The 23609-nt window shown below is 37.7% G+C and overlaps 1 protein-coding gene across 5 annotated transcripts in view; it reads left to right on the top strand.

Moving 5' to 3' along the window:
• The window catches only part of TTLL7 (tubulin tyrosine ligase like 7), a 169112-nt gene that overhangs the window by 141005 nt on the left and 4498 nt on the right, over positions 1-23609 (top strand). For 2 of the 5 annotated variants that reach the window (XM_069596124.1, XM_069596133.1), the window contains exon 20: positions 3352-3525. The exons of 1 other annotated variant lie outside the window; for it this stretch is intronic. In XM_069596124.1, the coding sequence (XP_069452225.1) occupies positions 3352-3525 (174 nt within the window). Of the gene's footprint in view, positions 1-3351; positions 3526-6511; positions 8276-20021; positions 20093-23609 lie in introns of those variants that run through there. 2 more of the 5 variants (XM_069596152.1, XM_069596141.1) reach the window with 2 other exon arrangements.

Below are 23609 nucleotides of genomic sequence, written 5' to 3'. Positions count from 1 at the left end.
CCATGCCCAGGGACTCTTTTAACCACATGCAGCCTCCTGGGAGTGCTATTCAGAATGATGCTCCACGTTCTGAATGTGTCCTCTCCAAGGGACTCGCTCTTGGAATTTTCATGAATAAAATTATCCACCACGTTTTACTGAGATAGGGCAAGCCTGGGAGCTATGGGACTTAAACTTGGGCCATAGAGCTCACAAGAGGTGTCCAAGGGAAGGAACACTGCAGCCTAGACTTGCAGGAGGAGGAAGAGAGGAGGCAGGGGCCTATGGGAGAAGGAACGTGTTATTTGGAAAAACCCTGTCTTCACTCAAAATCCTGATATGCAAACTTCAGAGAAAAGAATCTAGTTTAGACCGTTTAGTGAAAGACATTTTCTTATGGAAATTCATCATAGAAATGCGTTCTATTTTTATTTGTTTTATTTTTTAACAATCTTGGGGGAAGAAATTGTAAGGAATATACTAAGGCAAGGGTCTGCTTCTAGGCTGAATTATATGCCTATGTGAAAATGTATGCATATCATATATGCTACTTATTAATAAAATGATGTGACTCTGACTGTTCTCTATCATCTAGTTGGATGTTGTGTTGTTAGTGCTTTGCAGCTCATTAATCTTTCTGAGCTGATATCCAGTTGGTGATGTCCAGTTTTTCTTTTTTTTTTTTTACTTTCTTCTTTCTGGTACTTAACTTTGGGCTCCTCGATCATTCACTAGGGCTCCTACCAGAAGAAAAAGAAATGAATGTTTTATTTTTTAGATAGCTGCTTTATTAAAAATTTTTCATGAAAAAGGTGGTGAAAATTATTGGATTACTGGATAACATGTGGCTTTTCAAGTTTCTGGATTTCATTAATGATTCCCCTTTGTTACCAGGAGGTTATTCAGTATTCTGTATCTTATTGTTATATTATTTTAAAATGTCATTTGAAGTTGTTACTTTTCATATTTCTCTGAGGATTCAGGAGTGCCAGAGAGAACTTTTTAGCCATTTAATTTTTCTGTCTGAATTCGTGGATTTTGGTCCTCCCATTTCCTTGGAATTTTGATTCAGAAAGCAGGCAGATAAGAACCCTGGGTTCTTTGATAAGGCATTAGTGTTATAACTTATTCTCCATCCTTTCAGTTACTTCAAATTTTTTATGTTGTTAGTATTGAAAATTGATATACTGTGGTGTTCTAGAGGGATTTCACATTACTCAGCTGTGCCAGATGGCAGGTTAGGAGATTGGGGACACAGTTCTTAAACACTTGTTGAAGAATAGGTTTCTTTTCTGCAGAGGGGGTACCATTAGCCTAGTGCCAAGCAAAGCAAGTCCTGGTCATTTTCTTTTTTCTTTATGAGTGATTCTGGCATTCTGACACTTAAATATGGATTAATAGTGTAGAAGGTAGCCTTTGGTCAGTGGTAGTGAACATACACAGCAAAATTAGGTAGAGAACCTTGTCATATTTATTTTCAGTATTTAAGAAACAATGACAGAATGAAAAGCCAAAGCTGCCCATGTTACAACTCACATATTACTCAGAATGTTATGTCAAATGAAGGTGTTATATTGATAAAAGAAGCTCGTTTGTCTTTCTTCCATTTTGTTTGTTCTTTTCTTACTTCAAGTCAGGAAAACAAAAATTACCATGATGTAAGTGATCTGATAGTGAATCTAATCAAATGGCTCCAACGTATTAAAATAGAAATATTTTCTTATTCAGCAGAGAGGGTGGCGATGGAGGTAGACTTTTATGGAAATAACTAGAACCCCAGGGAGGAGAATGTAAAAGTGCCCAGTCAAGAGTCAGAACATTTTCTTTGTGTATTTACGTTCATATGAAACTTTAATTTCTCTGAACCCAGGCATGTAAGACTTGCTAGGCCAAGACATATTGTAAAAAAATTCCATTATTAATTGGCATTCTCCAATATTTTTCTTGATCACACAAAGTAAATTGGTGACATATATGTGTATATATATACAAATATAGATATATAAACATGTATGTCATATCTATTTTTTCTTATATTTAGTAATAAAATTAAAATTTAGAGTTAATTTAACTAACACATTACTGTTTCTTGAATGAAAATAACCTTTAATCCCTTTTAAATAATAAAAACAGTATAATATAATTAGCCCTGAACATCTCAGAACATAGAAGAAAGTTTATTCCTTTCAGTCTACTTATTTGAATCTTATTCTCTTTAAGAAAATATGTCATTCACTGATGACATGCTGTCTTTTTGGGACCATGTTTCTCCTGAAAAAATAAACAATAGACTTTCTGCTAAAAAATACCTTGATGAGTGCCTACAGCATTTTAAAAAAATTCCAAAGATATCAAATATCCACAGAAGATTGAAAATGGAGTCTTTGAATTTCCCATTGGGAAATGCAGTTCTTCAGAAAAATATTTTTCTTAACATTTTTTTTTCTTAAAATCTAGTCTTTTCTTTCTCTAAGGATTAAGTGAATTGGTTTATGTAAAATGGGACTTGAACCATTACCAAGGCTCAAAGCAAACTTTCCCCTTGAAGCTTGAAAGGAGTTTCAGTTACACTAAGGAAATCAGTCTCTCTCTTTCCCGATGCTTTTGGGGTAGTAACATGTTTTCTCATTTGGGTCATAACAGTCAGCTTAGGAATTGTGAACAAATATATATGTGTACACACACACACACACACACACACGTGCGCTCACTCAAGTCTACCAAGGCACTGTGTACTACTGCGTGCTGTGTGCTAAGCTGAATGTGCTGAAGGACACTGCCTTTGGAACTGCGGCAGGGCAGCGCTTGTTGAGATTACATTACTTCTACAGTATAGAGCATGTGCTCTAGGAATATCATGGACATAATTACATATGAACATGTTTTGAAAGGGGTGGTCATAATCATGGGATTAATCTAAATTTTGTTGGTTCAGAGAGATCACAAATTAAGTTACAGTGACTTTTTAATCTGTGGAATCATCATTAATATAAAAATAAATATAGCTTCCTAGAAAATCTGTATTTCTAGAATACCTAAGTTTTGAGAAATTAGCTCAGTGTTTTACAATTCCTTCAATGTAAAGTAACTCAGTTTTTAGGAGCTGTGGGGAAACCATCCTGTTGCTACTCAGAGCTGGCATCAGTTAAGTCTTTAAAGATAGGAATTCTGTGTTGTATTTTTTAACATAACATAATGAAAGATTACCTTTCATTTTGCATATTTACTGGATAACTTTAACCATATGTAGTCACTTCAAATGTGTGAGGCCATTTATACTTTTTTATTTATTGGTTTGTTGCTAGGTAAGTGATATTGTTGGTTGCCATTTTTAACAGCCACATGAGATCATGTCTGCTTCCATGTCAACAGATCCTCTTGGGAGAGTATTTTCAATAAAAGCCCGGAAATGGTGACTCCTTTGCAGCTTCAATGTTGCCAGCGCCTGGTCGAGCTTTGTAAACAGTGCCTGCTAGTGGTTTACAAATACGCAAGTGACTCAAGAGGATCACTCTCAGGCATTGGTACTGACTGGGGTAATTCCAGGTACTTGTTTTACATTTCCTAGGTCCTGTGTGTTTTATATAAAGTAATGCTGCAACGCACTTTGAAAGTGAAAGTCTCTTTTTGTCTAGATGGCTAAAGAAAAGCTAAAGACTAAAAATTTATGCTTGCTACTATCTACAAGATTCTTTTAACTTGAACAATCTTTACCTTTAAAAGACTGAACAGGAACAGCCATCACAAACCTGAAGATGACAAAGATAACCTACATGGAAATGATATTATTTAACTTAACATACTTTTCTTTCAAAAGCCAAGTAAGCGCATACAAAATGGTAATAAATTTAATTTTTCCCTCAGCAGGGATATTTTGTCTTTTTCCTCTATCCTAATATAGTTGAGAAGATGCTTTTAGTTTCATTTTTAATGTTCAGTATGCCTCTGCTATTCCTTTTATCACCAAATAGATCTGTGAGAGGTGGATTTTGTTAAGATCCATTTAAAAATTGGACTTTTATAAATATTGTCCAGTTAAAATAGGTAGTTTTCTAAAAAATGAAGATATTGTTTACTGCAAAGATACACAGAATAAACAAGAAGTACATTTTAGCACTTCTCAAGACAATCGTAGTTCCCATTAGAATTAAAGACAGATGTCTTGGCTCAGATGGTAAAGAATCTGCCTGCAGTGCAGGAGACCCAGGTTTGATCCTTGGGTAGGGAAGATTCCCTAGAGAAGGGCATGGCAACCCACTCCAGCATTCTTGCCTGGAGAATTCCATGGAGAGAGGAGCCTAGTGGGTTACAGTGCATGAGATCTCAAAGAGTTGGACATGACTGAGAGACTAACACTTTCGCTTTCCTGTGACTTTTAGCATGTGTAAGTTTTTGTAGTAGTATCAAGAAAGAAGAGTATAACCCATGATTTTGAAAAACTAAGCGATAGTCAAAAGATAATAGGATCTGGTAACAATTGAATGGCTTCCCTGGTGGCTCAGTGGCAACCATACCACCTACCAATGCAGGAGCGTGCTAAGTCATTTCAGTCGTGTCCGACCCTTTGCCACCCTTTGGACTGTAGCCCATCAGACTCCTCCGTCCATGGGATTCTCCAGGCAAGAATACTGGAGTGGATTGCCGTGCCCTCCTCCAGAGGATCTTCCCAATCCAGGGATCAAACTTAAGTCTCTTTTGTCTCCTGCATTGGCAGGCAGGTTCTTTACCACTAGTGCCACCTGGGAAGGGACTGTCAGCTCAATCCCTGGGTTGGAAAGATCCCTGGAGAAGGATATGACAACCCACTCCAGTGTTCTTGCCTGGGAAATCCCATGGACAGAGGAGCCTGGTGGGCTCCAGTCCATGGGGTCACAAAAGAGTCAAACATGACTTATTAAACAACAAACAGCAGTAATTGATAGATGGTGAGGAAAATGAACTACCATAGCTTGGGTTTTCTTTTTGAAACATCTAGAAATTGATCTGTTTATTAAAAAGATCATGGAGATATAATATAGCTAACTTTCTACAAAATTCACCTGCAACAGCAAGATGGCTTGGAATGCTTTTCACAAAAAGTATTGAGAGATATATGTTTAACCTTTGTTTGTCTTGTACCTGTCATTACACTATTGAGGTATAATGCAGTGTCTTTAACTCTCCCCCTGCAAACAGAAGCTGATTAATTTTAAAAATGGTAGAGGTAAAGTTAGATATTAATATTTAAAATATGTAAATACCAAAGCTGTATTTTGTAGTTTTAATGGTTTGACAGAAGCAAATTATTGAATAAAGCTCATATTACTTTTATTAATATTTTCATATGATTTTAAAAACATGATGGCCATCTTTAAGACATTACAACATATAAGTGAAGGGCCTTCACTTTAAGAATGATACTCTGGGATCATGATCAGGAAAACCTTTAATTCCACTCTAAGAAGGATGGTTTCAAACTCTTTAATATCACTCTTAAAAATCCAGATTTCATAACCTATTTTCTGTTGAAGGATCATGTTACTTTTGTGGCTAAGCAAAATAAGATGAGTTTTGCTGGCTATTCTGGAGGAAGAAATTATACCTTACAGTTGCTTCAGTTTTTAAAATTTTCATCCCCTTCTTTTGGTTGGAAGAAATATTTCTCCCCTGGCGATTTTGAGTTATGGACCCTGATAAATGTTCAGCATGACCCCAGTATAGTGATTATAAGCTTCTTAGGGGAGAGAGGTCAGTAAACACATCCTTCATTCCTTGCTAAGTTCAGAACCATTTGAGAGAGAAATGTAGGAGTCATACAGATGGTCATGAAAATGTAGCTTCATTACTGAAAAAAGCTATTGAGAGACATGATATAGATGAGAGTCATGTGTTTTCTAATGTTGAGTTCTAGAATTAAATGTATCCATCCAGTCAAAGACAAAACTCTATCAACCCAAACCTTCCGCTAGCATTATCTATGAAGTCTTACTCAATTAGTGTTGGGAGGAGAGCAAGTAAAAATGCATTCTTTCTGCAGATAGGCTAATACAAAAAGAGAAAGGGGCTGAGCCAAGCCTGACTGATTCCTTCTTTTAAACCTGCAAATCAAATAATTTACTTCTGGTTAGAGCCCAGAAAATTTATACTGGTCAAAGTTTTAGTTGGAAACACAAAGAGAGAGAAATGAACATGTCCTTCCAGGTGGCGCTAGTGATAAGGAATCCGTCTGCCAATGCAGGAGACGCAAGAGACACAGATTCAATCCCTGGGTCAGAAAGATCCCCTGGAGGAGGGCATGGAAACCTGCTCCAGTATTCCTTGCCTGGAGAATTCCATGGATAGAAGAACCTGGTGGGCCCCAGTCCATAGGGTCGCCAAGAGTTGGACATGACTGACTGAGCACATCTAATATCAAGATATTAAAGTCCAAGTTAATGTCACATTAATTTTAAAAAATGGGAAAAGTGGCTACATATTCTTTCCCTTGTATATTGGGAACCTATAGCATTTTGCTTTATATATAGGAGTAAATTAATTTGATATTTATTAATAGATTGACGGAATTCCAGTAAACTCTTCAAAACTCTAAAGGATGATGCCATCAAGGTGTTGCATTCAATATATCAGCAAATCTGGAAGACCCAGCAGTGGCCACAGGACTGGAAAAGGATAATCCTCATCCCAGTTCCCAAGAAGGTACACTAAAGAACGCACTAACCATCAGATAATTGTACTCATCTCCCATGCTAGTGAGGTCATGCTTCAAATCTTGCATGCTAGGCTTCACCATTACATGAACCAAGAACTTCCAGACATCCAAGCTGGGTTTAGAAAAGGCAAAGGAACCAGAGATCAAATTGCCAACATTTGCTGGTTCATAGAGAAAGCTAGAATTACCAAAAATATCTACCTCTGTTTCATAGACTACACCAATATTAAAAAAAAAACTAAGATCATGACATCCAGCCCAATTACTTCATGGCAAATAGGGAAAAGGTAGAAGCAGAGATCAATTTCCTCTTGGGCTCTAAAATCATTGCAGATGGTGACTGCATCCATGATGCAGCCATGAAATCAGAAGACGTTTGCTTCTTGGCAGGAAAGTTACAACAAACCTAGAAAGTGTGTTGAAAAGCAGAGACATTACTCTGCCAACAAATGTCCATATGGTCAAGGCTATGGTCTTTCCAGTGGTCATGTATGGTTGTGAGAGCTGTGCTGTAAAAAAGGCGGAGTGCTGAAGGATTGATGCCTTGAATCTATGATGCTGGAGAAGATTCCTGAGAGTCCCTTAGACAGCAAGAAGATCAAACCAATCATCTTTAAGGGAAATCAACCTTGAATACTCATTGGAAGGACTGATGCTGACGTTGAAACTCCAGTGTTTTAGTCATCTGATGTGAACAGCTCACTCGTTGGAAAAGTCCCTGATGCTGGGAAAGATTGAAGGCAGAAGGAGAAGAGGGTGTCAAAGAATGAGATAGCTGGACGGCATCACTGATGCAAGGGATATGAACTTGGGCAAACTTTGGGAGATGGTGAGGGGCAGAGAGGCCTGATGCACTGCTGTCCATGAGGTCACAAAGAGTCAGACATGATTGGGCAACTGAATGACAATAACAACAATAGATTGATACATTTTATTTCTAAAGTATACCTAGTAAAATATTAATTTATATTTATAAGTAAGTATAAGTATAGGGATTCCCTGGTGGCTCAGATGGTAAAGCGTCTGCCTGCAATGCGGGAGACCAGGGTTCGATCCCCGGGTCAGGAAGATCCCCTGGAGAAGGAAATGGCAACCCACTCCTGTACTCTTGCCTAGAAAATTCCATGGATGGAGGAGCCTGGTGGGCTATAGTCCATGGGGTTGCAAAGAGTCAGATACACTGAGCAACTTCACTTTCACTTTCATAAGTATGCCTAATATAAATAATGGATAGGGTATAGCTAAATATTTCATGAGGAAACATATATTTGACTGATTTATCTGTAAAATTAGAACATAAAGCGTGCATCAGTCAGGTTAATGGACCATCTTTATCTTGGCCACACATCTGCAGGATATTAATATTTCTTAAGAATATATTAAAGGTATATGTGGCTTAAAAGTATATGTAGCACCGGTTACATGGAAGAGAGTGGCCTTCAACCTTGCAGTCTCAGAAAAATAGCAATTTAATAGACACACCAAGAACTCCCCTGATGGTCCAGTGGTTAAGACCCCTCTCTTCCAGTGCAAGGGGCATGGGTTCCATCCCTGGCCAGGGAACTAAAATCCTGCATGCTGTGTGGTGTAACCAAAAAAAGAAAAAAATAATAGCCATACCAACTGAGAAGCTGTTTCTCAGAGGTGGACTCATAACTAAGCAAAACTAACTGATATTCACACCTGGATCAATAAATCTACCTCTGTCTCTATATCTGTATGCGTATCTATATCTATATCCATATATCTAGGATACTAGAGTCTTTAGGACCAATATTTCACTATAGCTAGCCTTATTTCAAAGGCTTTGGGATTGCCAAACAATTTTTAGTCTCAGCATCTCTGTATTTCTATCTTTTATGTACTGAGCCTTCATATAAGCTCATTTTTGTGGCTAAAGTCATTTTTTAAACCTCTGAGTTAGAGCTTCTGCCTTTAGCAGAAGAGCACTAGGTGTTTGGACAAATCCTCCCTCTGATGTTGATAGGAAAAGCTGGACAAAATACCAACAAAACATTTGCTGTGAAAACATCAGAGAGGTAAAACCAGGTACTTTTTAGTACTGAATAGTGCTTTTGACAGACACATGGACCTAAGAGAAAAAAGTAGGAGTTCAGGACCTGTCAAAGATTGGGGCACTGATAAACAGCATAGATTCCTACATGTAATAATATCCAACACATTTTGCAAAGCAAAAGTTGACAGAATTACAGGGGAAGATATACAAATCTACAACCATTGAGGGAGATGTTAATATGTATTTCTCAAAAGAATTAAAAACAAAGAAAATTGTAACAATATGATTAACAGATTTAACTGTCACATAATAGTGAAGTCAATCACCTCAGAATACAATACAGTAAGCATACCTGAATCTTTTATAAAAATCAACTAGTGGAATGATGAAACATATTCAAAAAATTGAAATCATGCAAAGTATTGTATATCATCACAGGCCTTTCAGTTCAGTTCATTTCAGTCGCTCAGTCATGTCCGACTCTTTGCAGCCCCATGAATTGCAGCACGCCAGGCCTCCCTGTCCATCACCAACTCCCAGAGTTCACTCAGACTCGCATCCATTGAGTCAGTGATGCCATCCAGCCATCTCATCCTCGGTCGTCCCCTTCTTCTCCTGCCCCCAATCCCTCCCAGCATCAAAGTCTTTTCCAACTCTTCGCATGAGTCAACTCTTCACATGAGTCAACTCTTCGCATGAGTCAACTCTTCGCATGAGGTGGCCAAAGTACTGGAGTTTCAGCTTTAGCATCATTCCTTCCAAAGAAATCCCAGGGTTGATCTCCTTCAGAATGGACTGGTTGGATCTCATTGCAGTCTTTAAAAGTAACAAAATCCATCCTTTTTGGAAAGATAAAAAATAAAATCATAATGGATGTAAATGTACTTAGGTAACAAAAATATTAGAAATAAAAACTTGCAGTATGTACATAAATCATTATCACAGGGAGACTTATAGACTTAACATATTAGGGAGGGTAAGGCAAAAATTAAATGATCTATCATCTTGAATGATGACATAATAACATTAAAGTAAACCCAAAGAATACAGAAAAAGTAAATAATAAAAACAATAGCAGAAATTAATAATATAATGAAGCAAACAGAATAAAGATCAACATGGCAAAAGTGGGTTTTTAAAAAGACTAATAAAATTGATCACTGTTGGGACTGATCAAGAATATAAAAGAAACAATTAACATCAAGAAAGAAATAGAGACATAACTACAGATACTACAAATATTGAAAATTAATTGCTGTTAAATTTGGTAATTTACATTAAAAAATTCCTTGAAATAAAAAATCAAAATCATTCCAAGCATCTTTTCTGACCATAATGCATTAAGATTAGATCTCAATTACAGGAGAAAAACTATTAAAAATTCCAACATATGGAGGTTGAACAACACACTTCTGAATAACCAACAAATCACAGAAGAAATCAAAAAAGAAATCAAAATATGCATAGAAATGAATGAAAATGAAAACACAACAACCCAAAACCTGTGGGACACTATAAAAGCAGTGCTAAGAGGAAAGTTCATAGCAATACAGGCATACCTCAAGAAACAAGAAAAAAGTCAAATAAATAACCTAACTCTACACCTAAAGCAACTAGAAAAGGAAGAAATGGAGAACCCCAGAGTTAGTAGAAGGAAAGAAATCTTAAAAATTAGGGCAGAAATAAATGCAAAAGAAACAAAAGAGACCATAGCAAAAATCAGCAAAGCCAAAAGCTGATTCTTTGAAAGGACAAATAAAATTGACAAACCATTAGCCAGACTCATCAAGAAGCAAAGAGAGAAAAATCAAATCAATAAAATTAGAAATGAAAATGGAGAGATCACAACGGACAACACAGAAATACAAAGGATCATAAGAGACTACTATCAGCAATTATATGCCAATAAAATGGACAATGTGGAAGAAATGGACAAATTCTTAGAAAAGTACAATTTTCCAAAACTGAACCAGGAAGAAATAGAAAATCTTAACAGACCCATCACAAGCACGGAAATTGAAACTGTAATCAGAAATCTTCCAGCAAACAAAAGCCCAGGTCCAGATGGCTTCACAGCTGAATTCTACCAAAAATTTCGAGAAGAGCTAACACCTATCCTCCTCAAACTCTTCCAGAAAATTGCAGAGGAAGGTAAACTTCCAAACTCATTCTGTGAGGCCACCATCACCCTAATACCAAAACCTGACAAAGATACTACAAAAAAAGAAAACTACAGGCCAATATCACTGATGAACATAGATGCAAAAATCCTCAACAAAATTCTAGCAATCAGAATCCAACAACACATTAAAAAGATCATACACCATGACCAAGTGGGCTTTATCCCAGGGATGCAAGGATTCTTCAGTATCCGCAAATCAATCAATGTAATTCACCACATTAACAAATTGAAAAATAAAAACCATATGATTATCTCAATAGATGCAGAGAAAGCCTTTGACAAAATTCAACATCAATTTATGATAAAAACTCTCCAGAAAGCAGGAATAGAAGGAACATACCTCAACATAATAAAAGCTATATATGACAAACCCACAGCAAACATTATCCTCAATGGTGAAAAATTGAAAGCATTTCCCCTAAAGTCAGGAACAAGACAAGGGTGCCCACTTTCACCGCTACTATTCAACATAGTTCTGGAAGTTTTGGCCACAGCAATCAGAGCAGAGAAAGAAATAAAAGGAATCCAAATTGGAAAAGAAGAAGTAAAACTCTCACTGTTTGCAGATGACATGATCCTCTATATAGAAAACCCTAAAGACACCACCAGAAAATTACTAGAGCTAATCGATGAATATAGTAAAGTTGCAGGATATAAAATCGACACACAGAAATCCCTTGCATTCCTATACACTAATAATGAGAAAGTAGAAAAAGAAATTAAGGAAACAATTCCATTCACCATTGCAACGAAAAGAATAAAATACTTAGGAATATATCTACCTAAAGAAACTAAAGACCTATATATAGAAAACTATGAAACACTGATGAAAGAAATCAAAGAGGACACTAATAGATGGAAACATATACCATGTTCATGGATTGGAAGAATCAATATAGTGAAAATGAGTATACTACCCAAAGCAATTTACAAATTCAATGCAATCCCTATGAAGCTACAGTAAAATTTTTCACAGAACTAAAACAAATAATTTCAAGATTTGTATGGAAATACAAAAAACCTCAAATAGCCAAAGCAATCTTGAGAAAGAAGAATGGAACGGGAGGAATCAACTTGCCTGACTTCAGGCTCTGCTACAAAGCGACAGTCATCAAGACAGTATGGTACTGGCACAAAGACAGAAATATAGATCAATGGACAAAATAGAAAGCCCAGAGATAAATCCACACACCTATGGACACCTTATCTTTGACAAAGGAGGCAAGAATATACAATGGATTAAAGACAATCTCTTTATCAAGTGGTGCTGGGAAAACTGGTCAACCACTTGTAAAAGAATGAAACTAGATCACTTTCTAACACCGCACACGAAAATAAACTCAAAATGGATTAAAAATCTAAATGTAAGACCAGAAACTATGAAACTCCTAGAGGAGTTAGGCAAAACACTCTCTGACGTAAATCACAGCAGGATCCTCTATGATCCACCTCCCAGAATTCTGGAAATAAAAACAAAAATAAACAAATGGGATCTAATTAAAATTAAAAGCTTCTGCACAACAAAGGAAACTATAAGCAAGGTGAAAAGACAGCCTTCTGAATGGGAGAAAATAATAGCAAATGAAGCAACTGACAAACAACAAATCTCAAAAATATACAAGCAACTCCTGCAGCTCAATTCCAGAAAAATAAACGACCCAATCAAAAAATGGGCCAAAGAACTAAATAGACATTTCTCCAAAGAAGGCATATGGATGGCTAACATGAAAAGATGCTCAACATCACTCATTATTAGAGAAATGCAAATCAAAACCACAATGAGGTACTACTTCACACCAGTCAGAATGTCTGTGATCCAAAAATCTGCAAGCAGGAGAAGGTGTGGAGAAAAGGGAACCCTCCTACACTGTTGGTGGGAATGCAAACTAGTACAGCCACTATGGAGAACAGTGTGGAGATTCCTTAAAAAACTGGAAATAGAACTGCCTTATGACCCAGCAGTCCCACTGCTGGGCATACACACTGAGGAAACCAGAATTGAAAGAGACACATGTACTCCAATGTTCATCGCAGCACTGTTTATAATAGCCAGGACATGGAAACAACCTAGATGTCCATCAGCGGATGAATGAATAAGCAAGCTGTGGTACATATACACAATGGAGTATTACTCAGCCATTAAAAAGAATGCATTTGAATCAGTTCTGATGAGATGGATGAAACTGGAGCCAATTATACAGAGTGAAGTAAGCCAGAAAGAAAAACACCAATACAGTATACTAACACAGATATATGGAATTTAGAAAGATGGCAATGATGACCCTGTATGCCAGACAGCAAAAAAGACACAGATGTGTATAATGGACTTTTGGACTCAGAGGGAGAGGGTGGGATGATTTGGGAGAATGGCATTAAAACATGTATACTATCATGTAAGAATCGAATCACTAGTCTATGTCTGATGCAGGATACAGCATGCTTGGGGCTGGTGCACAGTGATGACCCAGAGAGATGTTATGGGGAGGGAGGTGGGAGGAGGGGTTCATGTTTGGGAATGCATGTACACCCGTGGTGGATTCATGTCAATGTATGGCAAAACCAATACAGAATTGTAAAGTAAAATAAAGTAAAAATTAAAAAAAAATTCCTTGAAAAACACATATTACCAAAATGACACAAGACAATATAGAAGGCTACTAATACCAAAGGCTACCATACCTTTGATACTAAAATCTGACCAGGATATTATGGCAAAGGATAATGAAAGTTCAGTCTCACTCTTGAACATAGATGCAAAAATCTTATGTAAATATTAGCAAAATGAACCCAGAAACCTTAAATAGGATAATGTATCATGACTAACTTTTGTGTATTGAATCTATTTAAAGGTACAATAAAATTAAAATGTGATCAGTGTAATTTTACTAGAATAAGAAATCATTTAAAATACACAGACAAGTCATTTGATAGAATTCAATATACATTTTTGCTTTAAAAAATGATTACCAGGTTAAAAACAAAAGGGAAATTCCTTAATCTAATAAAGAGTAACTACAAAACCCCTACAAGCATATACTTAATGGTGAAATGTTGAAGTCTTTTGAGAAGAGAAACAAGACAAGATTACCTGTTAACTACTTCTGTTTATCATTATACTTGACCTGGCTTACTCAAGGAAGCCAGTCAAGAAAGTAAAAGGCATTGGATTTGAGAGAAAGAAATAAAACTCCTTACTAATGGTTGTGAGGACATTCATAGCACTCATAATCTAAATAACTCAACAGATAAATTACCAAGTAAACCTACCAATTTTGATTAAATCAAAATGTGAATAAAATCAATATTTTTTCTATATCAATAACAAACAGATTAGATAAACAGTCATTTTTAATAGCATCAAAGAATAACCAATACTTCAGAATAAAAAGCAACAAAAACATGTAAGACCCTTATGCAGAAAAATGTAAAAGATGTAAAGTTATACCTTATATTGATATTGAAATCAATATCATTATGTCATTTCTTCTCAAATAGTTCTTCATATCTATAAATTCAACATATTCCTCACATAAATCCTAACAATTTTTTTGCAAGGTGAAGAATTTGACTATTTGTTCTAACATTTATACAAAAAACAAAGGGCCAAGAATAAACAAGATATTCTTGAAATAGTGGGACTGATTTACTACAGGGTGCTCAGAATTATAATAAAGCTATAGTGTTTGAGCGAAAAAGTTGGCTTACACGTCAACATTCAGAAAACTAAGATCATGGCATCCAGTCCCATCACTTCATTGCAAATAGATAGTCAAACAGTGAAAACAGTCTTTTGGGCTCCAAAATCACTGCAGATGGTGATTGCAGCCATGAAATTAAAAGACGCTTACTCCTTGGGAGGAAAGTTATGACCAACCTAGACAGCATATTCAAAAGCAGAGACATTACTTTGCCAACAAAGATCCATCTAGTCAAGGCTATGGTTTTTCCAGTAGTCATGTATGGATGTGAGAGTGTTGGACTATAAAGAAAGCTGAGGGCAGAAGAATTGATACTTTTGAACTGTGGTGTTGGAGAAGACTCTTGAGAGTCCCTTGGACTGTAAGGAGATCCAACCAGTTCATCCTAAAGGAAGTCAGTCCTGGGTGTTCATTGGAAGGACTGATGTTGAAGCTGAAACTCCAATACTTTGGCCACCTGTTGCGAAGAGCTGACTCATTTGAAAAGACCCCGATGTCGGGAAAGATTGAAGGCAGGAGGAGAAGGGGATGACAGAGGATGAGATGGTTAGATGGCACAGCGACTCAATGGACATAAGTTTGGGTAAACTCCGGGAGTTGGTGATGGGCAGGGAGGCCTGGTGTGCTGTGGTTCATGGAGTCGCAAAGAGTCAGACATGACTGAGCAACTGAACTGAGCTTAAGACCGTGCACTTGTACCAAAAGGATAGACAAATAGACCAAAAAAGCATTCAGAAAGGCCATGGACTTCCCTCATAGCTCATTTGGTAAAGAATCTGCCTGCAATGCAGGAGAGACTCGGGTTCAATTCCTGTGTTGGGAAGATCCCCTGGAGAAGGAAATGGCAACCCACTCTAGTATTCTTTCCTGGAGAATCCCATGGGCAGAGGAGCCTGGCAGGCTACACTCTATGAAGTTGCAAGAGTTGAACACTACTTGGCGATGAAACCACCACAGAAAGGCCATAAATAGACCCAGGTTAATATAGAGACTTGATTTATGACAAAAGGGGAACACTTAACTTATAACAAATGAGTTAAAATTTTGTTTAAACAAATGGTTCTGGGGCAATTGAGTTTCCAAATAATAATAAAAAAAAGAAACTTAATTTACCTACACCATATACAAAATCACTTCCAAATTATTGAGTATACAGATGTGAAAGGCAAAAGTAAAGATTTTTGGAAGAAAATATAGACTTTTCATGACCTTGAAGTATACAAAGAGTGTAAAATATCAGGCCAAGAAAGTACAGATTATAAATGAAAAGATAAACTTCACTATATTAAAATTAAGAATATATGTTTATTAGCAGACTCCATTAAGATGAAAGAGCAAGCCTCAGAATGAAAGTTGATATTTGCAACCTGTTTAACCTACAAAAGATTGTTGTACAGACTGTGTAAGAACTCCTACAGATTTCTAAGAAGAAAATAGGACACTCCATGGAAAAATGGGGAAGATACTTGAAGAGGCATTTTTAAAAGCAGTAAGTATTTGAAGTGTTCAAGCTCATACTCAGGGAGACGTGAAACCCATCTTTCAGACCATGAGTTGATGAGAATGTAGAGTAATGGAAACTCTCTCACACTGCTGATAATAATGAACATCATTACCTTTAAAAAAGTTTGGATAACCCACCAAAGTTTAGCATTTTCTCAGTTATTTTATTCCTAATGATTCTAAGCAGAATGTATGCCCATGTGCATCAAGACCATTATAGAATTATCACAGTAGCATTTCCTTATAATGGCTAGAAATTAGAAATACCTAAAATGTCCTGGGTGTTCATTGGAAGGACTGATGCTGAAGCTGAAACTCCAGTAGTTTGGCCACCTCATGTGAAGAGTTGACTCACTGGAAAAGACCCTGAATCTGGGAGGGATTGGGGGCAGGAGGAGAAGGGGACAACAGAGGATGAGATGGCTGGATGGCATCACCAACTCGATGGACATGAGTTTGAGTAAACTCTGGGAGTAGGTGTTGGACAGGCAGGCCTGGCGTTCTGTGATTCATGGGGTCACAAAGAGTCGGACATGACTGAGCGACTGAATTGAACTGAACTGAAAATGTCTGTTCACGGAAGAATGGACATTTTTGTAATGTCCACTCAATGGAATATTTTACAGCATTGAAAATGAACAAACTGCATGCATACACAGCAATATGGATGAATCTCAAACAGAAATTGAGCAAAAGAAGCCAGAGGCAAAGGACTACATACATCATTTCATTTATATTTAAATAAAAAAAAGAGAAAAACTGAATTATAGTATTACAGAATATGTACTTCCTGTTTGCCGTAGATGGCAAACAGGAGGAAGTAATTGCCACTGAAGTTTGGATAGGTCAGTCACTCAGTCATGTCCAACTCTTTGTGACCCCCATGGACTGCAGCATGCCAGGCTTCCATGTCCATCACCAACTCCCAGAGCTTGCTCAAACTCAATTTCCATTGAGTCGGTGATGCATCGAACCGTCTCATCTTCTGTCATCCCCTTCTCTTGCCTTCAGTCTTTCCCAGCATCAGGGTCTTTTCCAATAAGTCAGCTCTTTGCATCAGGTGGCCAAAGTATTGGACCATCATCTTCAGCAACAGTCCTTCCAATGAATATTCAGGATTGATTTCCTTTAAGATTGACTGGTTGGATCTCCTTGCAGTCCAAGGGACTCTCAAGAGTCTTCTCCAACACCACAGTTCAAAAGCATCAAATCTTCGGTGCTCAGATTTCTTTATGGTCCAACTCAAATCCATATATAACTCCTGGAAAAACCATAGCTATAACTGGATGGACCTTTGTTGACAAAGTAATATCTCTGCTTTTTAATATGCTGTCTGGGTTGTTCATAGCTTTTCTTCCAAGGAGCAGTGAGTGAGTGAGTGAAAGTAACTCAGTCATGTCTGACTCTTTGTGAACCCATGGACTGTCCATGGAATTCTCCAAGCCAGAATACTGGAGTGAGTAGCCTTTCCCTTCTCTGGGGGATCTTCCCAACCCAGGGATTGAACCTAGGGCTCCCACATTGCAGGCAGATTCTTTACCAGCTGAGCCACAAGGGACACCGAAGAACACTGGAGTAGATAGCCTATCCCTTCCCTGAACTATCAGGGAAGCCCTCCAAGGAGCAAGTGCCTTTAATTTCATGGCTGCAGTCACCACCAGCAGTGGTTTTGGAGCCCCAGAAAATAAAGTTTGTCACTCTTTCCATTGTTTCCCCATCTAGTTGCCATGAAGTGATGGGACCAGATGCCATGATCTTTGTTTTTTGAATGTTGAATTTTAAACCAGCTTTTTCACACTCCTCTTTCACTTTAATCAAGAGGCTCTTTAGTTCTTTGCTTTCTGCCATAAGGATGGTGTCATCTGCATATCTGAGGTTATTAATATTTCTCCCGACAATCTTGATTCCAGCTTGTGCTTCATCCAGTCCGGCATGTTGCGTGATGTACTTTCCATATAAGTTAAATAAGCAGGGTGACAGTATACAGCCCTGACATACTCCTTTCCAAATTTAGAACCAGTCTGTTGTTCCATGTCTGGTTCTAACTGTTGCTTCTTGACTTGCCTACAGATCTTAGGAGGCAGGTATGGTGGTCTGGTATTCCCATCTCTTGAAGAATGTTCCACAGTTTGTTGTCATTGACACAGTCAAAGGCTTTGGCATAGTCAATAAAGCAGATGTAGACGTTTTTTGGGAATTCTCTTGTTTTTTTCTATGACCCAACAGATGTTGGCAATTTGATCTCTGGTTCCTCTGCCTTTTCTAAATCCAGCTTGAACATCTGGAAGTTCTTGGTTTACATACTGTTGAATCCTAGCTTGGAAGATTTTGAGCATTACTCTGCTAGCATGTGAGATGAGTGCAACTGTGCGGTAGTTTGAACATTCTTTGGCATTTGAACATTTTTGGGATTTGAATGAAAGCTGACCTTTTCCAGTCCTGTGACCACAACTGAGTTTTCCAAATTTGCTGGCCTATTGAGTGCAGCACTTTCACAGCATCATCTTTTAGGATTTGAAATAGTTCAGCTGGAATTCCATCACCCCCCCTAGCTTTGTGTTGCTTCCTATGGTCCACTTGACTTCACAGTACAGGATGTCTGGCTCTAGGTGAGTGATCACACCATCATGGCTATTCAGAAGTTTGGATAGTGGGTAAGTTTATGGGGCAGCAGTATGTGGTTCTGGGGTGCTAAGAATATTCAGTCATTTAACCTGGGTAGCAGTTATATGAGTGATCACTTTATAATATTCATTTACTAGATGTTTATTTTATGTACTTTTTGATTGAAAAGTTTTAAAATCAAGTTATATACATGATACTATTTTAATCTTAAGATAGCTTGGTACATCTATCTTAAAACAGGCATGGTCGTGCTAAAGAGGCTGATGTTGAGTGAGTACTCAGTTGTTCAGTTATGTTCAACTCTTTGCAACACCATGTACTGTAGCCCACTAGGCTCCTCCATCCATGGAATTTTCTGGATAAGAATACTGGAGTGTGTTGCCATTTCCTTCTCCTGGGAATCTTCCTGACCCAGGGATTGAACCTGTGCCCCTTGCATCTCCTGTCTTGGCAGGCGGACTCTTTACCACTTTGCTACCTGGGAAGCAAGGCTGATGTTAGTAACACATAAATAATAATATTTCACCTATATGCACTATTCCATTTGGTCCATACTCTGTAAGACAGGCATGGCAGAAACTATTGGATTCTTTTCACCAGTGAGAAAACTGAGGCCCAAAGAAGTGAAATGTCTCATCCAAATCCATGTTGTTAGCAAATGACAAGAGGTGGGATTTGCAGTTAAAACCACAGTACAATGTTCTGGGTGTTGTATTTAAAATACAAAATAATGAGTGTTGGTCAGTATATTGAGAATTTAGTACTGGTTCAGAATGTAAAATGGTATGAGTGCTGTAGAAAACAGTGGCAGTTCCTTAAAAAGTTAAATATAAATTTACCATGAAAAGTTTGAAAGTATTAGTCACTCAGTCGTGTCTTACTCTTTGTGACCCCATGGACTGTAGCCTACCGGGATCCTCTGTCCATGGAATTCTCTATGCAAGAATACTGGAATGGGTAGCCATTCCATATGACCCAGCATTTCCCCTCCTAGGTACACACCCCAAAGAACTGAAAACAAGGACTCAAACCAATGCTTGTACACCAATGTTCATAGCAACATTATTCACAATAGTCAGATGGTGACAGCCACCCAATGTCCATCAACAGAGGAATGGATGAATAGAATGTGATCTGTTTATATGTACATTACTACTCTTTGCCCTTTTTGGCTGTGTGCTCAGTTCTGTCTGACTCTTTGTGCTGTGCTGTGCTTAGTCACTCAGTTGTGTTTGACTCTTTGCGATCCCAAGTACTACAGCTAAGCTCATCTGTCCATGGAATTTTCCAGGCAAGAATACTGGAGTAAATTGTCATTTCTTTCTCCAGAGTATCTTCCTGACCCAGGGACTGAACTTGCATCTCCTGCATTGGCAGATTGATTCTTTTATCACTGAGCTACTTGCATGTATTATTATTATGCTTATGTAAAATTGTAAATATAAATATAGTATTATATAAAATTTATAAATATAAAACATTATTCTATGTTAAAAGGTTATACTTAGTATAAAAATATATTATACTATGTATAAAAATATAAAAGCATAAAAATATTATACTATGTAAAAAGGAATGAAATTCTGATACATGTTATAGCATAGATGCACCTTGAAAGCATGTTAAGTTAAATAACCCAAATATAAAAGGACAAACATGGTATGATTCCAATTATGTGCAGAATCTAGAATGAATTCATTGAGACAGAAAGCAGAATAGAGGTTACCAGGGACTGGGAGGAGGAGGAAATGGGAATTTAGTGCTTAATGGGTACAGAGTTTCTGCTTCACATGAAAAGATCTGGAACCAGGTTATAGTTTTGGTTACACAACCATTTTACACAGCCAATATTACACAGTGTGAATATATTTACACTGAACATGAATACCTAAAAATCATAAGGAATTTCATGTTATATATTTATTTTACCACAGTCAAAATAGTTAAAAAGAACACAGCCTAAATAAAGCGATAAAATTTATTTACCCTGTGTTCCCCAAACCAGGAAGCTGAGTTTACTCTGGGGGGATGGCTATGGTTAGGGGTACTGGATCTTTCTCCAGGAAAATCTCAGAGGTGTGTGCATTTTAAGTTTCAAGGCTAATTAACTTACCAGTCTTGACATTCTTCATGTTCTAGAGATTCTCCATGGTCAGCAGTGAATTGGTATATGACAAACCAAACAATTCTATGTCAAATAGGAAGTTCAGTTCAGTTCAGTTGCTCAGTTGTGTCCGGCTTCTTATGACCCCATGAATTGCAGCACGCCAGGCCTCCCTGTCTATCACCAACTCCCGGAGTTCACTCACACTCACGTCCATCGAGTCGATGATGGCACCAGCCATCTTATCCTCTATTGTCCCCTTCTCCTCCTTCCCCCAATCCCTCCCAGCATCAGAGTCTTTTCCAATGAGTCAACTCTTCACATGAGGTGGCCAAAGTACTGGAGTTTCAGCTTTAGCATCATTCCTTCCAAAGAATACCCAGGACTGATCTCCTTCAGAATGGACTGGTTGGATCTCCTTGCAGTCCAAGGGACTCTCAGGAGTCTTCTCCAACACCACAGTTCAAAAGAATCAATTCTTCGGCGCACAGCTTTCTTCATAGTCCAACTCTCACATCCATACATGACTACTGGAAAAACCATAGCCTTGACTAGACGGACCTTTGTTGGCAAAGTAACGTCTCTGCTTTTGAATATGCTCTCTAGGTTGGTCATAACTTTCCTTCCAAGGAGTAAGCGTCTTTTAATTTCATGGCTGCAGTCACCATCTGCAGTGATTTTGGAGCCCAGAAAAATAAAGTCTGACACTGTTTCCACTCTTTCCCCATCTATTTCCCATGAAGTGATGGGACTAGATGCCATAATCTTAGTTTTCTGAATGTTGAGCTTTAAGCCAACTTTTTCACTCTCCTCTTTCACTTTCATCAAGAGGCTTTTTAGCTCCTCTTCACTTTCTGCCATAAGGGTGGTGTCATCTGCATATCTGAGGTTATTGATATTTTTCCTGGCAATGTTGATTCCAGCTTGTGCTTCTTCCAGCCCAGCGTTTCTCATGATGTACTCTGCATACAAGTTACATAAGCAGGGTGACAAGATACAGCCTTGACGTACTCCTTTTCCTATTTGGAACCAGTCTGTTGTTCCATGTCCAGTTCTAACTGTTGCTTCCTGACTTGCATATAGGTTTCTCAAGAGGCAGGTCAAGTGGTCTGGTATTCTCATCTCTTTCAGAATTTTCCACAGTTTATTGTGATCCACACAGTGAAAGACTTGGCACAATCAATAAAGCAGAAATAGATGTTTTTCTGGAACTCTCTTGCTTTTTTGATGATCCAGAGGATGTTGACAATTTGATCTCTGGTTCCTCTGCCTTCTCTAAAACCAGCTTGAACATCTGGAAGTTCATGGTTCGTGTATTGCCAAAGCCTGGCTTGGAGAAATTTGAGCATTACTTTACTAGTGTGTGAGATGAGTGCAATTGTACAGTAGTTTGGGCATTCTTTGGCATTGCCTTTCTTTGGGATTGGAATGAAAATGGACCTTTTCCAGTCCTGTGGCCACTGCTGAGTTTTCCAAATTTGCTGGCATACTGAGTGCAGCACTTTGACAGCATCATCTTTCAGGATTTGAAAGAGCTCAACTGGAATTCCATCACCTCCACTAGCTTTGTTCGTAGTGATGCTTTCTAAGGCCCACTTGACTTCACATTCCAGGATGTCTGGCTCTAGGTGAGTGATCACACCATTGTGATTATATTGGTCGTGAGGATCTTTTTTGTACAGTTCTGTGTATTCTTGCCACCTCTTCTTAATATCGTCTGCTTCTGTTAGGTCCATACCATTTCTGTCCTTTATCGAGCCCATCTTTGCATGAAATGTTCCCTTGGTATCTCTAATTTTCTTGAAGTGATCTCTAGTCTTTCCCATTCTGTTGTTTTCCTCTATTTCTTTGCATTGATCACTGAGGAAGGCTTTCTTATCTCTTCTTGCTATTCTTTGGAACTCTGCATTCAGATGATTAAATCTTTCCTTTTCTCCTTTGCTTCTCTTCTTTTCACAGCTATTTGTAAGTCCTCCGCAGACAGCCATTTTGCTTTTTTGCATTTCTTTTCCATGGGGATGGTCTTGATCCCTGTCTCCTGTACAATGTCACGAACCTCTGTCCATAGTTCATCAGGCACTCTATCTATCAGATCTAGTCCCTTAAATCTATTTCTCACTTCCACTGTATAATTATCAGGGATTTGATTTAGGTCATACCTGAATGGTCTAGTGGTTTTCCCTACTTTCTTCAATTTAAGTCTGAATTTGGCAATAAGGAGTTCATGATCTGAGCCACAGTCAGCTCCCGGTCTTGTTTTAGATAAATGCATATTTTACATTTATATGATGGATATGTGAAGATATGTATACCTCATCTTAGAATTGAAGAGTAAGGGTATGTGTATGAAACAAAGAGGATAGTTTGTGTTGTTTCTTCTTGGAATGAGTTAGCTACAAGTTAGCTATATTTGTACTTCGAGAGTAAGCTAAATAGAAATAAAGCTGGAGACTTCAGATATGTTTGTGCTTTAACAGACACTCTTTAGATACTATCTATAAATCCACTTTCTAGAGATTCTTCTTGCTAAAAGATAAAATTGTTATTTAACTTCATTGCAGAGAAAATTTAAAAATAATCTTTGATATTCAGCTAGTGTAGGCTCTCCCAAGAGATCCTAATGGAGATATTAAGGCAAATAATCCATTGTGTTTCACGGTAATCCTTTAAAATATCGCACAGCCCTTGCTTTAGGGAAGCAAAGTGTTTCTTACAATGTAATTTTATATGCTTTTTTACATTCATACTGAATTTCTTTTCCTTTTTACGTCTTTAGTTTCATTTTAGCCTTCTCTGCTTCTATTAAAAAGTTT

This window comes from Ovis canadensis, chromosome 1 (genome assembly GCF_042477335.2).
Source record: "Ovis canadensis isolate MfBH-ARS-UI-01 breed Bighorn chromosome 1, ARS-UI_OviCan_v2, whole genome shotgun sequence".
Taxonomy (NCBI): domain Eukaryota; kingdom Metazoa; phylum Chordata; class Mammalia; order Artiodactyla; family Bovidae; genus Ovis; species Ovis canadensis.
The sequence above is the reverse complement of the archived record's forward strand: the minus strand, read 5'-3'. Positions and strand labels throughout refer to the sequence as shown.